This window comes from Carassius auratus, chromosome 11 (genome assembly GCF_003368295.1).
Source record: "Carassius auratus strain Wakin chromosome 11, ASM336829v1, whole genome shotgun sequence".
Taxonomy (NCBI): Eukaryota; Metazoa; Chordata; class Actinopteri; order Cypriniformes; family Cyprinidae; genus Carassius; species Carassius auratus.
Window position 1 is genome coordinate 4,965,158 of NC_039253.1, and position 18,786 is coordinate 4,983,943.

At 36.7% G+C, this 18,786-nt stretch overlaps 2 protein-coding genes across 2 annotated transcripts; one reads left to right on the top strand and one right to left on the bottom strand.

Moving 5' to 3' along the window:
• The first annotated feature begins 962 nt into the window (after positions 1-962).
• Positions 963-6,362, top strand: LOC113110826 (neurexophilin-2-like). The gene is made up of 3 exons (XM_026275036.1): positions 963-1,560; positions 2,161-2,281; positions 4,958-6,362. Exons 2-3 carry the CDS (start codon positions 2,231-2,233, stop codon positions 5,702-5,704), a joined length of 798 nt encoding a protein of 265 aa, XP_026130821.1. The 5' UTR covers positions 963-1,560; positions 2,161-2,230; the 3' UTR covers positions 5,705-6,362.
• Positions 6,363-7,953: 1,591 nt separating this feature from the next.
• LOC113110827 (speckle-type POZ protein-like B) lies at positions 7,954-18,089 on the bottom strand. Its single transcript, XM_026275037.1, has 13 exons — positions 17,900-18,089; positions 16,316-16,428; positions 15,469-15,599; positions 14,807-14,931; positions 14,599-14,720; positions 12,427-12,578; positions 12,068-12,195; positions 11,805-11,982; positions 11,571-11,626; positions 10,491-10,613; positions 10,230-10,372; positions 9,880-9,933; positions 7,954-8,944 (listed from the first exon to the last, which is right to left on the bottom strand). The coding sequence occupies exons 4-13, from the start codon at positions 14,882-14,884 to the stop codon at positions 8,800-8,802; spliced, it is 1,179 nt and encodes a 392-aa protein (XP_026130822.1). The 5' UTR covers positions 14,885-14,931; positions 15,469-15,599; positions 16,316-16,428; positions 17,900-18,089; the 3' UTR covers positions 7,954-8,799.
• Between the last annotated feature and the right edge of the window lie 697 nt (positions 18,090-18,786).

An 18,786-nucleotide genomic window follows, 5' to 3' on the forward strand; every position in this document is an offset into this window, starting at 1 on the left:
CAAGGTTTTCATGAAGCACCTTTAACAGCCATAAAACATTTTCAGTGCATAAAATGTTCCTTATAAAATCATTTCTTTGGATTACTACAATATTATTCTCCCTAAGAAATAAAAAAATGGTTCTTTGAAGAAGCCAAAATGGTTCTTCTATTGCACCGCTCTGAAAACCCTCTGTTTTGGAACCTATTGTAATAACGCAAATTGTTTGGATACAGCTATTAATTTCTATTCAGTATGATATGTAATATAATATAGAAAATGTAAGAAGTTTTGAGTCAGGATTGATGACACAGATGTGTTTTCACTAGCTGCTTAAAAACCTAAAAATAAATAATAATAAAATAAAAAATAAATAATAATAATTGTAAAACCTTATAATATTGATTTCTATTATCTAAACCAAAATTTGGATACAATATTTTGTCATAGCTGATAATGATCATTTTTGACAGTAATACTTGTTAGAGCAAGTTGTTGACACTGATTAAATGTTATAAACTTGTGCAAATTTAGAAGTGAAAGTGAAAATGTTTATCATTTGTTTTGCAAAAAAGGGTTTTATTTTTGAATGTCTTCTTTTTACATTTTTAGAAGTTTGTCTTTCAGAGTTTTTATTCTTTTTCTCAAATCCTACAATTTTAACTTAGGCCCTAAAGTGTGTCAAGTAGCCCCAGTTGCACACTATATCCGTTCAGTTGTATTTTTTATATTTGGGTTAAATGTTCATTGGCTTTTTATTGCCAATCCACCCTGAGAAACATTCACTGTAATTTAGACTACACAATAACTATTCCAATTTTAAAACAAGATTAATATGAAAATCTAAAGATTTGATTTGTTGTATTTAAATAAAGTGTGCTTTATTGTTTGCCTTAGTCTTTTATCATCATAGTCTTATGATGATAAAACAAAGTGCAAAAGTCTTAAATAGTACTTTTGTCACAAAAACATATAAACTGCCCGCAGGGCAAGTCTTCTTCATCTGTTTTATGAGCCATCAAAGTGCTTCTTAGCAATAAGTTAACACATAGTGCTTTTAAATGGCTTTACATACATAAAAGAAGCTTTATAGTGTGATGTGTGCCGTTATTGGTGCTGATGTTGAGGGGTTGGGCTCAGTGACTCCACTGTCACAGCCCAAAAGCGCACTGATCCATCACCCAACATCAGTTTAGGAAGAGCGAGCGGGCAAGGATGCAGTAAAACTGGACTTTTACCCAGGGGACTGCTTAGAGAGAATTTCATTATTATTTTTTTCTTTTGGATGGACAATCACATCCGTGCATAATCGTGTTAGGATATGTGAGTGTTGCAGAGGAAAGGCATGCAGCCAGATGAGCAGAGCTAAGAGGATTTAATGCAGCTGGACACGAGCCACGGCGAGTAAAGAAGAAGATTATATTGTTTTAATCAAATGCGAAGAAGTTTTTCTTGCTGGTCACTTTGAGTTTGGACTGTCGAGGAGTGATGTTTGTCTTTATCTCTTTAAGCACTACAATAACTACACTGTAAGGATGCTCCCCGCACAGAGATGTACGGGTTCAACTCTACAGTAAAAGGGTGAGTTATACTCAAATGAATTATGGTTAATAATATTAAAAGATTTTCTATTTGTTACTTATTTGGTAACTCTTTTGCATTACTTAGTTTGTTGCCCCTGGTGAATGAATTTATATAACAAAACAAATAAAAATAACTATAATCCTCTTCCCAAAATAATTACATGTTCATTAATACAGTATTTCTCAGCACTGACAATATTGTCGGTCCTTGACATTTAAAGCTGGAACAGCAGTGTCATTCTATACTTCATTTAAAACGAATTTAAATTCATGTTGTGAATTAATATTTTAGTGTAAAAACATGTTAGACAATTAGAGAGTCTACATGGTGATTTTTAACATGTATTTTTAACACAACTGAATCTGCCAAAAAGGTTAATTAAATGGTAAATGTGTAAATAAACTTGACCAGTTTTATATACTTGTATACATTCATGTACATTTCAACCTGTTATTTATCAGTGACATGCTGACATGTAAATGTACCGCTAATGTAAATGTAAGGTTTGCCAATTTGTTTTATTTTATTTGTTTGTGCTTCACACTGTTTTCCTGTTTTTCCTCATATCTTCAAGCATGACCGCTTTTGTGTTTTTAGGAATACTGACAGAAGACCTTGCCACGAGTCGAGCTGATCTTTACTAAACCAGATCTGGACTCAAATACACATGAAGATGTGCCAGTGTTACTCTGCCCTGCTTATGCTCTGCTTACACATGGTATGAATTTTATTTCAATTATTTTAATTAAAGCAAAGTTTTATTTGTCACTACTGCAGTATTTTGTTTGCCAGAGTTAGCGAACCTTTTCTTATCCAAGGGTGTATTACTGGATTATTATTGTTATTATTATTGCTGTTACTAATACATCTTCATGTTTTTATTTTTTTCAATAAGTATTATAGTGTTTGTGAAACAGGTAGGTATGAATTTATATATATATTTTTAAAAATAATTGTATATATATTTGATTATACAAATATAAAATAATATTTGGATTATACAAACTGTTTTGTCCTTTTCCAGAAAAAAATAATATATATATATATATATATATATATATATATATATATATATATATATATATATATATATATATATATATATATATATATATATTTATTTATTTATTTGTTTTTTCTGGAAAAGGACAAAACAGTTTGTATAATCCAAATATGCTTTTAGAATATGCTGTGCCTTTTTTTCTCATTTCCTGTGTAAATCTTTGAATAATCCAGTTTCCGCAGGGCTTTAATCCATCAGTTTGCTTATTTCTCCAAGGAGAACAAAATGTGTGTATGTGATTGTGTTATTTCCAAAGATTAATTTCAGTGCATATGAATTGACTTCACAAGCCCAACATACCGTTTAAGACTTGATCCCAGAAACTAGCTGAAGCCGATGAAACCACAACCTGTGTTTGCTCAGCCCTAAGTTCTCTCAAGAGACTTTTTCACTGCATACCACAAAATCAGATTTGTAGCTTTAGTTCTTTTTTCTCTTCATTTATTTTTATACTTGAACTGTAATAAAATGTTTTTTTTTTCAGTCCCTAATCTCTTAATTTATAAATGAACCAAAAAATAATAAAAAAATAAAATGTTAATGTGCACATTTTTCCCCCACCATAATTTTTTTATTTTTAACAATTGATCAAAATTAACCTGTTTTCGCTCTGCTTAATTTTTTTCACCTTTTTGTTTTTTACATTTGGCATTTCATGTCTCTCCAGATGTCATCGGTAGTTTTGTTCTGTGGATCATGAATTTGCAAGATATTGAAATGAACAAACAGCAGATTTTCACACACTGAATGTTTTATTTCTTATTCACCATCACAGGTTTGAATTATGAAGTGTACGCACAAGTTATCTGTGTCTCCTAAACATGTACCCCCTTGGTTTTGTTATTTCTGAAAATGGAAAATGAAAGTGAAATAATGGAGAAAGTTGAGATTTGGGGAGGTGGGGACTAAACAGCCTTTGGGACATATAAACTCTTTCGTTCTATCAGTTTGTGGCTTTGAAAGTTATATGTGAGAGGCATTTGAGCTTGGTTGAAAGATGGAGAGAATCAGAGTAGGGCAGCTCCTCCCTGATCTTGCTCCTTTGGTCTTTCCTGTGCTGTTTTCTGTTCATTCATATTTCACCCTTTCTGCAAATTGATTGATTGGCTGTAGTAATAATATGAAAGAACTACAAAAATCTAGCAGGAGTCATGGGTGTGTTTTAGGAACCAGTTTTGCTGGGTGTGTGACTGTGTGGGTGTCACTGTCTTAGGCTTGAGGCAGATTATTGTGTCAGTATAAACGTGCATTGCAGTGAACAGTTTCATACTTCAGAGATGTTACATCCTGTTTGCATCATTTAAAACGGCTGTTTCAGGCAGCTTTCAGTTTCCCATGTCCTCTTTATGTTTTGATTATTATGTAGTGATGCATCTCCTTTCATTTTGGCTATATGCTAGCTGGAATGTTATTCATGCTTTACTATTTATTTTTAATTTCACATGTGAGGTGTGAATGTGGACATGCACATCAGTGTTTGGCATTTGGGGAATTCCTATTGTAAAACCTATTATAAATGTTCACTAACTATAAATAGTATATGCTTAAAGGCAACTCATTTCTTTCTTAGTACACATTTGCGGTCTAGGCATTTGAGGCAACCTAAAAAGTGTTTTTTTGGGGGTTGACAGGATGACAGGATGGTGCTTCAAGCATCTTCTCGTTTTAACAGTGTTATCTATTGACCACGTTTAATGTAAAGATGCTTGAGGCATTATGTAGGGTTTCTTCTGGCGCTTTTCCATGGTATGGTTCAGTACGTTTTACCTTTGGAGTGGGGGGGTTCCACTGGGATCTGTACCTGGTACCTTTTAGTACCACCGTGTTTGAGGTTCCAAGTGAACCATACTGTTACCAACACGTGACATGTAAATGCTGCTGATCATGGATTGCCAGGAAATAAATGTCACTAACTGTGTCACTGAACTTGCGACACAAAAAAAACAGAACATGTTCAATTTAAATGATTCCATGAATGTTTAAGGTTCTTCGTGGAATCATAAATGTCAATAAAGAACTTTGAGCACACACTAGCATATCTGAAGCACCTTCAGAAGGTATACTAGCAGTTCTCTGAAGAGTTCCACTATTGTAATAATCATAGAAACCCCCAAGTGTGTCTGAAAAGTTTTTTTATTTTATTTGCGCAGTTAAAACACAAAGTTCTGCAGAAATATTGAAGTAGAGTAGTTTTTGAATGTCTTGTAATGTTGACTGGGAAAAATTTTATGTTTGTCCCCTGGACTGGACTGGATCTTTATTCTTCTTAGGATACATTAGCATCTACAACCTCTTCGTTTAACATTTCTCTTCCTGGTTTTGTCTTTGAAGGTGACATGTGGAGCAGAGCTCAGAGCAGCTGCGTCTCCTCTGGGTTGGGGAGAGAGCGATAAGGAGGAAAATGTCTCTCCTTACGGCTCTCGTTCAGGGATTCTCAAATCCCTGCGGCTTTTCTCCCACACGTCCCAATCTTACAGCCAGAGCCGTGAAACTGCTCCGGATCCCGGGGCACTGGATCTGTGGGCTTGGTTATCCAACCACACTGATACCGAAGGAACCCTCTCGAGGGCCAAACGTCGCCCCTATGTGAAAACGGGCAAGTTTAAGAAGATGTTTGGCTGGGGCGACTTCCATTCAAACATTAAAACGGTCAAGCTCAACCTTCTCATTACTGGGAAAATCGTAGACCATGGCAATGGAACCTTCAGCGTCTATTTCCGCCACAACTCCACCGGCCTGGGCAACGTGTCCGTCAGCCTGGTCCCGCCCTCCAAGGCTGTCGATTTTGAGATCACTCAACAGGAGACCATAGAGGTACCCAAAGACAATAAAGCCTTCAATTGTCGAGTGGAATACGAGAAGACGGACCGCAGCAAGAGGACGTCCATTTGCAGCGACTTCCCGAACAGGGTATGTTTCCAGGAACAGACCCAAAGCCATGTGTCTTGGCTTTGCTCCAAGCCCTTCAAGGTCATCTGCATCTACATCGACTTCTTCAGTGCTGACTACAAGCTAGTACAGAAGGTCTGCCCAGACTACAACTACCACAGTGACACTCCCTATACTTCTGTGGGATAGCACAGCCCAGATTGGATGTGTTGGGGTAACTGACGTGTCATCTCATTGTTACAGCCTCTCTAGCCTGTAGTTTCCTTCGTCTGGATGAATGGAAGCAAGGTCAGATGAGGAATCTTTCTTTTGATCTTACTTGTCGGTGTGGGAAGTCGGTGACAGGAATAGTTCACCCCAAAAAATAAATTTTCTACAGAAAAAAAGTCAGTCAAACAGGTCTGGAACAAAATGAGGATGAATGAATGGGAATTTTTTTTATTTATTTATTTTTGGTGAATCCAGGCTTAAGACCTGAATTCCTGAAGGCTGATTCAATTCGTACGGTTGACATTTATATTTGACAAGACCAGCACATCTATGGTTTCCACAGTGACCCCTGACCCTTTCTCTGTAACTCTTGTGATGTCATCAGTGTGCGGTTTTAAAAGATCCTTAACAAGTTTCCCAATCAACATAAGCTCTAATTCAAGAACAGAACAAAAAATGTAAAACATCTCGTATTGCTGCCATTTGTGATGCCCTCCCTTTCATGCCATCATATTTTTGTGTTCACAAAAACATTGTCAATAACTAAGATTAATGTTAAAGCCATAACGTGCTCCTCAGTTCTTTTGTAGTTTGTTTTCAGTTATTAAAGAAACGACAAGATTTACATTTCCAGAATGCTCCCTTGTGTAGTCTCTTATTTGACTCAAAGACTGTTGGCAGAGTTTTGGTGTACAACTTCACAAGTTGGATAAAAATCCTTGCACAGATGATGCAAACAAACAAAACTATTCAGACAAAGCTTGAGCAGTCAGCTCTGTACCACATTTGTTTCAAAATCTTCTCAAAAGCTTCAGCATCCCTCTGACGTTACCAGAAGGGTCTCGTTGCAGAACAACTATTGACCCCTGTAAATTCTGCCACATGAAAACAAATATGACATTCTCACATAAGCAGCAAAAAAATAAAAAAGGGTTTCATCCACAAAGGGTTGATCATGAACAAACTCTGGTCTGAAAAATGTTCATATAATGTCAGTGAGAGTCTGGGTAATCTCATGGCTTGATGAACAGGGCGCTTGAGGATTTGCGGCTTGCTGGCTTTGATCTCAGCTTAAGTCGTCTCCAGATGTTTAAAGACTAAAAAATAGTTAAGAAGTTCATTCAAATGATTTTTGAAGACACACATAAAGGGAATAAGTTTGCAGCATGCTAGTATACTGTAAAGCTCCAGACATGGTTTGAAAATATTCTGATATTGGGAAACTCAAAAGATTCTAAACTCACCATCAAAAAAACAAAATAAAAAATATATCCTTTAAATATGTTCATCTGCCAACTGAAAGCTAATTGAAGGCTTTTGACTGGAAAAATGTGCCAATAAAACCATTTAATATTTAAAATAGACAATATTTAAATAGTAATTTTGATCAACTTTCCATGAAGGGGAGAATCTTTCTCAAAACATTTTGCTAAACAAACAAATATAATAATGAAAAAAGTGTATTTTAAATTAGGGATGCACGATAATATCGGCACAACATCGGTATCGGCTGATAAAAGCTTAAAATGACCATCATCGGCATCGGCCGATATGAATATTTCTGCTGATGAGCCAAATCGATAGGGGGGCATGTGCGCGCGCGACGACCATGAACGTAGCTTGAGCGTCAAAAACTTAAACTTACAACATGTCAGCTGTGTCGAGGCATTTCGAGATCTGTCAAACAGATAAAGTTGCTATTTGCAATTTTTGTAAAGCACAAGTGTTGTTAGGAGGTGTAAAACAACAGTCTTTCAACACTACAAATATGATCACACATCTTAAGAGCCATCATCCTGAGCAGCACCAATACCTGTTTTTCAGGTGTGAATGTCTGTCTACATTTGTAAAATAATACATTTATGGTAGAATCAGTACAGAAGAGATACATGGATTTCTCTTCAGTAAAATTAAAGTTTAAATATATCAGGCGAAAAAATTTTATATTATTATATATTGGTATAATAATATATATTATATATCGGTATCGGGCAAAATTATTTTGAAAATATCGGCATATCGAATATCGGCCAAAATCCAATATCGTGCATCCCTATTTTAAAAGTTTTTCAACATGATTCTTTTGTTATTCTGCTTTTTTGTTTTCTTCTTTATGGGTCATGAGATCTGATTTGGTGACATCAGGCAAAAGGGTAAGCTGTTTTTAGAGACAGATGAAAAAAAAAAACACGAATAAAGAAAAGGAGAAAAAAAGATCACAAGACAAATTTTTTTCACCAATTTATTTCCAAAGCAATAAATCAAATTTCTTTTGAACCACAATACATTTTTTTTTTCAAACACAAAGAACTCTCCTGATCCATAGAGAATGTCAAACCATGGAAAATAACCTCAACTGAAGTCAAAACTAAGCGAAAAAGGGGAAAACAAGTTCTGTAAACAACACGGTAAACAAATCTTCATATTTACCATTAGTTTAAGTTGGTGCAAAATATCGAGGTCTTTAGCCGCTCTCGTGTAATACTCATAATGTATTCTACAGCACGACCTCCGTTAATACTTACGCCAATTTTAATGATGATCGACATACAATGCGACATCCTGCCAGCAATATAGGCAACATCACTTTAAAAGTGTCAGTGGAGACGATCTTTGCACTCGATGCGTGTGCGTGGGTATGCGTTTAGTAAGTGTATACTTGTGTTTTTTTTTTTTTAAATGTCAGACCACAAGTTCACAAGAAGGGCTGATGCAACCCTCCCCTTTCAAGAACATGTAACATATAATGTCCTAAACACCACCATGTTAAAACTACTGCATTATGTGGGAGCTAGTGCAGTCCAGACAGGTCTGGGATCAGTCGCAGCAGGCACATAACTACAAGTAGAGACACCAAGGAGCGAAGGGGCAGATCCTTTAAGGCCATTTTTGAAATGATGCCCGAAGTAAACAGCATGGCAAAGTCCATTTCTTTTTGAGCACTGTGGTTTGAACTAGCTCCTCTATCCGGTCTCTGGTAAGGGCGATGGGTGAGTGGAGAGGGGGGAAGTAGGGCACGGTGGGGTAGTTGCCTCCTCATGCGTTTTGTTCTTAGCAGTCTGTGAGGGCAAAGGTCAGGACTGTTTTAGCCGTTTCCTAGGCAGACCAAAAGGGGTGCACTGGGCTGAAGCGAGAGCCCGGAAAGCCTCGGCCACTAAGTGAGGATGGGACTGAATCATCGCTTTCCAACCGGCGGTCTCCATTATGTCTGCGGCATGACTGCGAATGAGCAAAAACAAGCCTGAAGGTTACAATCTAGAAATGACATAACATTCGACACATGCTGATGAAATGAGTAAAAATAATCTGGGATTTTTATTAATTCAGGGAAATCGGGCTAATTAAAGGAATGTTCTGGGTTCAAAACAAGTTAAGCTCTATCCACAGCATCTGTGGCATGTGGCTTGTAAAAAGAAATACCGCAAATACAGTACAACAACGGCGCACAACGATCTGGAGAGTATAAATGAATAATTTCAACATTAATAATACAAAGACATATTTCTTGAGCAGAAAATCATTATAATCAAATGATTCCTGAATTATCATGTGCCACTGAAGACTGGAGTAATGATGATGAAAAATTGCCATCTGGAATAAATTACATTTTAAAATCTATTCAAATAAAAAGCAGTTATTTTAAATTATGATAATACTTCACAATATGGTTGAATTACTGTACCGGTATTTTGGCTAAAATAAATCCAGCCTTAGGCGAGTATAAAAAGATAGAAAGATCTTTTAAAAGGTTGTGTATAATAATAATAAAAAAAATACATAAAAAGCAATACAAATACTGCTTATTATTTTTTTATAAATAAAGTATATTTAACTGCTTTAAAAGCTACACATGGCCTTGTTACAGTGATTTTACCACAGTTAAAAAGTTTGTTCAGTTACTTTTGCTGACGACAATGCCTAGACTGCATCGAGGCCAGAACATTTTTTTTTTTTTTAAATGCGATCACACAACATGATCAACAAGAACAACAAAAAAAAAAACTCCCCAAGCTGTGCCATGAATCATTTTGTTTTACAGATATCCTAGTCACATAATTACTATACAAACTGGAGCGTCCTGTTAAATACAGATGCGTTTGGTGCTTTTTATTTGCAAAGGACTCTGGGAGATGGTAGAAAGTTGGCACACATACTTGCTATTCCAGTTCTTCCCATCTTTACAGCCCAGCTGTCGAAGAACACTGCATCTGAGGAAAGAGACCAGAGCAGAATCCAGTCACCATTACATATTCAACAGCACATCTGCCTTTGCTTTAAATCGCTCATTTATGCAAAGTCAATTGGGACCATACAAAAATAAAAGAATGATTTACATGAAGGCTTGATTGATGGAAGATGATAATAATAGTTTGTGCTTTAAATTCTTTTTAAAGCAGTCCAATTAAACCTGAATCATTACATTTGAAAATATTTACAATGTATACAATTATGAGAAGTGTATAGTATACAAAATATACAAAGAATTGCGAGTGTGTGTACTTGCCTGTTAATGAAGTCTATGGCTTGTGCTTTCAGCTGCTCTGCGCTGTGCAGGTCAGCCAGGATGAGGATGTCAGCCACATTCTCTACAGACAAACTGTTACAGAGAGCCTCCTCGCATAATACCTTTAATCTTTCCAGAGCATACTGAAACGAAAGATAAGAAAACAAGCTGCAGGTCAATCACAGGAAGTGTAAGTTCACACATAACAGCAGCAGGAACGCAACACAAAAGCACTTTTCCTTCAGAGAAGCGGCGTCTCACCTTGTCTGCAGCCGCTAACAGACTGTCAGCCATTTTCTCCAGGTTAGGAGCTCTACCAGTGTAAATAAAACCCATCATTTCCCTAAATACATCCGGTTCAACATCGCTGATGTCCACGCGGTTCTGTGACGGGGATGAAAAATACAAAATCTAATGAATTAAAGATCTGGTTTAAGAATTATAATGTGTAGTAATAGTGTGTGTAGAATAAATAAATATGCCTATTGTTTATTTTACACACACACACACAGTTACTACATACTATATTACAATACATATAGAACATTTCTAGATTTGTATAAAATTGTACACATTATGTGTGTGTGTGTGTGTGTTTTTTGTTGTAATATACACTCACTGCCATTCAAAAGTTTGGGATCAGTAAGATTTCTTATGTTTTCCAGAGAAGTCTCAAATGCTCATCAAGCCTATATTTATTTGATTAAAAAAATAATAACTGTAATATTTTGAAATAATATTGCAGTTTCTAATATTGGTTTCCAATCTTAAAATACTTTATGAGAGGCATAAACACTGCATTATATAATCCTGAAAATATATATATATAAAGCAGCTAAACTGTTTCCAACACTGATTATAAATCGGCATTTTAGAATGATTTCTGAAGGATGCTGAAACTAATTCTGAAGTAATGATGCAGAAAATTCAGCTTTGCTTCACAGGAATTAATTATATTTTAAAGTAGATTAAAACAGAAGCACTTGAAATATTAAAAAAAAAAAATAAATACAGTTTGTTTCTGTAATCTGTAACTTGATCAAATAAATACTGCCTTGATGAGCATAAGAAACTTATTTAAAAACCTTTTTTTTTTAAATTGTACTTATCCCAAACTTTTGTACAGCAATGTATTTTATAATATAACTTTATTTGACGTTATTTCAATAATAAAATAAATATATATTTTTTAAATGATTAAATAACCTAAAAAGATTAGTTAAAAATTCTATTAAATATTATTATTACTACTACAATTCTAAAATGTAGTAAACAGTCATTCAAAAAAATCAAGGGGAGGTTTGTCCATTTCTGATTGGGTGTGTACATCTTATCACTTACTTTTTTGCTCTCCTCCATTTGGTGTTCAAACATTGCATTGAATACGGGTGACCTCGCTGTCAAAGGAAACATGAATCATCAGTTTCAAGTGAATCATCTGTGTGTCAAGTACTGCCAAATTCATCATGTGCCTCATTATCATTCTCTAGATCTGTGCAGCTGGTCTTTATAGCAAGGTATATCTGGGTCTACCCCAAACGTCTGGCAGTGGCATGCTGGGATGACTAAGCTCACCTGCCAGGATGGATTTGTGCGCTTTGAACTCTTGCCCTCCCACGAACAAGCTGCAGTCTGTGAACCTGGATCCTTCCCACAGGTTCCCCAGGTCGTCGGAAAGCTGACACTCCGGAACCTTCAGCATGTTTGTGTTTGACTGGCCAGAGATGTTTACGGAGTCTTGGACCACACTCACCTAAACAAATGAGTCACTGGTTTGAAGGAAGGACATTATTACACCAAAACGTTTAGTGTACATGAAACCTTACATGTTACGGTACCTCACAGAACAGAGTGAGCTTGTCATCAGGAAGAAGTCCATTAGCTTCATCCAGCAAGAAATCTCTCCTGATGAACTTCTTGAAGCCCCAGTCCTTCCCCTGGACGAAGCGGTAGGCTCTTTGGCTTTCTGAAGTGTGGGGAAATCAAAGTATTGATACAAATAAAACTTTCGCTATACCACAATACCAAACTCCACTCTGTGAACGTCTGGGGTGCATAAGGGCAGAATGGTTTTGGAAAATTATCCAGGATGTTTTTGAGAACTTTCAGAACATTTAGGGCATGTTGAGAAATTTCTGGAAATTTACCATAATTGTCCACCCCTTTGCAACCCAGTGAACGTACAGAAAGCTCTTACCCATGGCTTTAGTTTCTTCTCTTTTGGCGTTCAGTAAAGAAAACTTGAACTTTGCTCTCACTTCACTTTTTGGGCAACTGACAAGCAATAAGTACAGAGAGAGATAATCTTTACTCTCATCATCCAGACCCTTTGGGTTCACTCGCAAACACCTGCAGAAAAAAATTAAATAAATAATAGGAGAGTGTGTTAAAAAAAAGAAAAAAAAGTCAGCATTAAAAAAAAGTTTAAAAGGGATACTCCAACCCAAAATGAAAATTTGGTCATTAATCATTTACCTCCATGTTGTTCCAAATCCTTTAAAAGCTTAGATTGTCTTCGGAACACAATTAAAGATATTTTGGATGAAAACCGGGAGGTTTGTGACTGTCCTATTGACTGCAAATTAATGACACTGTCAAGGTGTAGAAACCCATGAAAGGCATCGTCAGAATAGTCCATCTGCCATCAGTGGTTCAGCCACAATGTTAAGAAGTGACAACAATACTTTTTGAACGCAAAAAAAAACAAAAAAACAATTCGTCTCCTCTGTCGCTCTCGCAATCGAAAGTTTGTGAGTTCGAGTCTCGGGCCGGCAGGAATTGTGGGTGGGGGGATTGCATGTACAGTGCTCTCTCCACCCTCAATACCATGACTTAAGTGCCCTTGAGCAAGGCATCGAACCCCCAACTGCTCCCCGGGCGCCGCAGCATTAATGGCTGCCCATTGCTCCGGGTGTGTGTTCACAGTGTGTGTGTGTGTTCACTCCTCTGTGTGTGTGTGCACTTCGGATGGGTTAAATGCAGAGCTCCGAGTATGGGTCACCATACTTGGCTGAATGTCACGTCACTTTTTCACTCACTTTATATTCAAATCAAAGCGTAAATACTCATAGAAAGTGACACAGAGGAGACAAATTATTGAATAAAGTCATTATTTTTGTTTTCTTCACATACAAAAAGTATTCTTGTCGCTTCATAATCTTGCGGTTGAACCACTGATATCAATAGATGGACTATTCTGATGAAGTCTTTCATACTTTTCTGGACCTTGACAGTGTAATTTACTTGGCAGTCAATGGGACAGTCACAAGCCTCCCGGTTTTCATCCAAAATATCTTAAATTGTGTTCTGAAGACGAACAAAGCTTTTACGGGTTTGGAACGACATGGGGGTAAGTGATCAATGACAAAACTTTCATTTTGGGGTGGAGTATCCCTTTCAAATCTAAATTTAAAATAATTTATTATAATTGGAAAACACTATGTATCCATAAAATGATAAGATTTTTTATGGTTTTGGAAGAAGTCTCTTATGCTCACCAAGGCTGCATTAATTTGATAAAAAAATACAGTAAAACAGGAATACTGTAAAAGATTACTACAATTTAAAATAACTGTTTTCTATTTGAATATATTTTTAAATGTAATTTAAATGTATTCCTGTGGTGGCAAGCTGAACTTCCAGCCATTACTCCAGTCTTCGGTCTCACAGAAATCATTCTAATATGCGGATTTGCTGCTCAGTTATCATTGCTGGCAATTATTAATAATGGTTCTTATTTTTATCAATGTTTTTTAATAGTTTTGTGGACACTCTTGTCACTTTTGATCAAATAAATGCAGACCCTCTCTTTCAACAACAACAATAAAAGATGTAAAATTAAATAAAAATCTTAATTATTCCAAACTTTTGACTGGCAGTGTATTATCTAAAGATCTATTTTTTAAACCACTGAAACAGCATTTTCAACGCTGCTTCTGAACATCCCTAACTACACAATTCTGTAATTTGACAACCGAAATATGTTACATGACTCATAAATGTGTAACTTTATTGGCTCTTCGGCCATTTATTAGTCTGGAGATGGCCGTTGTAGGAGCAGTCAACCAGCAGTACTGAGATCAAAATGTCTGCTAGAGTCAAGATTTATGGTAAAGCAATTCATCAGCTGTCAGTGACAAAATAAATCTTTTGCGAATCTCCAAGTTTGTCCCAGATGGCTCAAAGAAAGTGCAAACTACATCAAAATGGGCCACTGTCGTTTCACAGACAATGATCTTTGGAAAGGTCAAGCCTGTATTCATGGGTGTATGTGAGTGTTTGGCTGGGCAGGATGGTGAGGCATTACAGAGAAGAATTAAGAGGCCACTTGAGAGCTTTCGACAAACACTCAGAAAGCGATGAAACACACCATTTCATCTTGTCGTTGGGGCCCGAGGAGAAGGTCGAGCTCCTTACGACCTCTCCCATCTCCTCCCGACAGAAGCTGAAGTTGTTAATCGTCCACATGTAAGAAAACTTCACAACTTTCACCTGTCGATACAAATAAAGAGGGGGATATTAAGGACTGGTGTTCTCCCTCAGAACGATTCATTGTCCATTCAGCCAGTCTCTCTCACCTGTGTATAACACCAGCTTTCCGCCACAGGTCCTGATGTCATTTCCCCTGGGGGAGGGGGTGTGGGAACCCGCGACATGGCCTGCTTTAACCCTTCCACGTCCCTGATTTAACTCACTGCTCGGCCTACACACAACACCAAGACAAAACTGTGCAGTTATAGTCAAAACAGGTCAGTGAGTCAATATAATTTCCCAATACGAGAACTGGTTACAATCACAAGGCAGCTCTCTCAAACGTCTTGAAATAATCACAACTGAGGTACACTATTAGGCCAAAGTTTATATAGTGCTTAAAAAAGTCTTTATGCTAATAAAGGCTGCACTCGTTTTTAATAAGGAATACTGTAAAACAGTTATATTGTGAAAAATATTATATTGTAAACTAGAAGTTCTCTGTTCAATACATTTAAAATGGAAATTTATTCAAGTGCTGCAAAGCTGAATATTTTTTCAGCATCATTACTCCAGTCTTCGGTGTCACATGATCCTCCAGAAATCATCAATCTAATATGCTTATTATTATCAATGTTGAAAACAGTTGTGCTGCTTACATTTTTTAGTGGAAACAGATTGATTGATACTGTAGGTGCCATAGTTAAGAGAAACAGATGATCAGCACAAACAGAGTAATACAATGAGCATATCTACAGTTAAATAATACCTTGTGTTCAGAGATCAGCAGGTTGTGTTTCCATGTCATCCCTGGGCTCAAGCTCAGAGACACAGCCGGCAGAGTGACTGGAAACAATGACTAACAGTGCATACTGACCTCAGCCTCGAAACACAGCCATCCTAAACACACAGATGCACAATTAACCAAACATGCATCTATGTTATGAAAATCAGCACAACTCCACAGCATTACCCTTCAGTTGGAACACAAAAACACAACAACATATAGTACTTTTTATTCACTTATTATTTATTATTAGTACTAAATATTCAGAACAAAAAACAATCGCCTGCACTTTTTTTTCACCAGTAGTTTGTAAGAATCGCAGAAAGGAATGCAAGGAATTCAGCTGTAAATTTGTTCATAGGTAGAAAACTACTTTTCTATGTGAATGATCAGCTAGTTATTATAGCCACTTAACTAAAATCTGTGATCGTTGCCATGATGTGGTCATGCAAACTGACTAGTTTTCATATTTAGATATTGTGAATGTACGTAGATTATGACCAGCCTAACATTATCCTAAAAACAACTTTACCTAGTTAAGAGCAGCAAACAATTCTATCACTACAATCTATAAACACTATATTTTTCATTTTTTATTCTCTGCCCCTCATTTACTTAAATTGTAAACCTGATCAGATGATTTACTGATTAGTTTGCTGTGGTAATCAACAAAATGCTACAAATGCAGTCAAATGAGTTTAACTTTTATTGGAAGAAACATTTTATTGTGTACAGGACAAATCAGAATTCACCAATCTCTACAATCCAGTCATCATTTAACTCATCTACAGGCCATGACTGACCTCATGAAAAAAGCGCGCACACTCACCTCAGTAAGAATGCTGAATCTCACTTGTGGGAGTTTTGAGAGCCTTCCAGAGAGAGCTTGGCAGATGAGGGCAGTTCTGTGGGATGCCACTCTCAGCAGAGACTCAATGAACCCTGGCAGGAATAACAGCATTTTAACACCACATCTACACTGGCACAGCAGCAAGTTCTGTCCCCACTGTTTAGCAGCCTACACTCCTGACTACAGACAAGTGACATCATATCGCTGATATGGGCATGTAAATGTGGAGTCGGGTGAACGAGATGATCTAGAACCAGCTGAAAAAACGAGTGGGAACAATCGGTCATCCAAGAACGTGCAGAACACAGCAAAAAGTGCAAAGGACATCATGATGTTTGCTTAAATGCTGCAGAGCACAGGAATGAACAAGACAATTATAAAAGAGAGAACATCAAATATAAAACAGACACAAAATAGTACATAATATTATAAGTATTTATAATGTTTCAACGGCCAATGCCAAAGTCTGGAGAGTGGCGGATGGCTGATATAATGGTGACAGATACAGTACAACTCATATTGAAAGTACAGTGTGATACACACACCATAGATGAAACGAACCATTTTTTAATAGAATACTTAAGTCAAAAAAATTGGATTGAAGGAATTGTTTTGTTTTTGTAACTAAGGCTAAAGGCTGCTGGTAGAATTCGGTAACAATTCTCTCCAAAAAAGTTCAAAATATTGACTGGTTTATGATACAGCATATCACCACTCTTAAAGACTGTTACAGGAAAGCCTCAGAACATCAGATGTTCTCTCCATCTTCAGTTACAAAGACTGACTCAGGATATAGTTATTGTATCTATAACGTTAGCCATTGTCATCATCGCTTTCCCCCCTTTTCCTGTTTCAGTTTAGGAGCTTTGTTTTTCTTTGTTTCGTAAATGGCGAACTTAATTAAACTTAATTTAAAATTTCATTTGAAATATTAATTCACATTTGAAAGATAATTTCTCAAATTAATAAATCGTTGAGTTGACAAGCGAGTCCTTAAGAACCCCAAACGATTCCGTAATCGCGAACAAGTCGTTTTTTAAGAACCGGATCAATCGACTCACTTATAAGATCCGACTCAAAAGAGCGATTCGTTCGTGAATCGGACAGCGCTGTAATGCGCTACGAAACCGGCTCCATCCGTCCCAAGTTTGTGTTATAAATCGATAACCGCGTTTCCTACCGCGTTCGCACAAGTTTGTACATACATGTGAGCGACGTACAGTTGTCGCGTTGCGTTAGATCCGATTGCAGTGCAACTGATGCGGAAAACGAAGAGGAAAAAGTGTCGAGAAACCAAGTTAGCAAACCAAGGCTCGTCTCGTTTGGCCTAAATTGCATGCACGGCCCAAACAAGAGACAGAACCATAACAAAGCCAGAGTCAGATTCAACAATGCTGCTTTAAATGCGGCCAAAACAAAGAAAGATCCTTCTACTAAACCCCGCACGAGCCTGATTTGTTTGTGCCAAAGCAGCGCATAATGGTGTAACGTTAGATCGAGTAAGCATCTGTCTTTGTGTCAGAGCGGTGGTTAGAATACAAGAAAAATAATAATTTTACAAACCTCTCAGACACTCCGCATCACAGACATAGAAACACGGTACGATATGTGACCTGAGTTAGTCGTAGAAAGGATTTTATGCGAAACGAGTGAACTTTTGAGCCTTTCTCTACAGATAAGGGGTGTTTTTCTCTCTCTTGTCTCTCATAGCGCTGTCTGCGCTTCAGCTCTATGCAGGCGCACTGCGCATGCGCACAGAACTTCCCCTCAAACCATCTGCTCTAATAACAAGCGCAGTTAGCGGCGTACATTCAATTCTAATGGCTGGAAATACGATTTACCACTACTAATGGAGTAATTATAGTTTATATATATATATATATATATATATATATATATATATATATATATATATATATATATATATATATATATATATATATTTGTAATTAGGCATAATTATGAAGCTTTGCAAAGTTACTCTAAACTGCATAACCAACACTTCCCATAATGTGAGGCCAGACACGAAGACGTGAACCTACATTAGATAGATGGCAGATATAATATATTGAATCTATAATATATTTGTGTATTTCATCACATGCATAAACCTATACTACTGTACTACTGTATAGCCTGGCTAAGACTTGAGGAACAAAACTCTTCCCTCAGATTTGTGACAAAATAAAGTTACTCTTTTAGGGAAGTATATTTATATGACTGGTAATAACTATAAGCATTATATGTAGTTCACCCTTCCTCATATAACAAACTTAAGTGTCACTGCAGGTAGACTAAAATTATATTTTTTTCCTACTTCATCATCATAAACTCGTGGCATACTGATCGTATCATGTCTGTAAGACGGAATGAAATACCCTACAATATATATCATCATTTGATATCATGGGAGAAGATAACAGTATTTTTGCAGGGGCTGTTGTAATGGT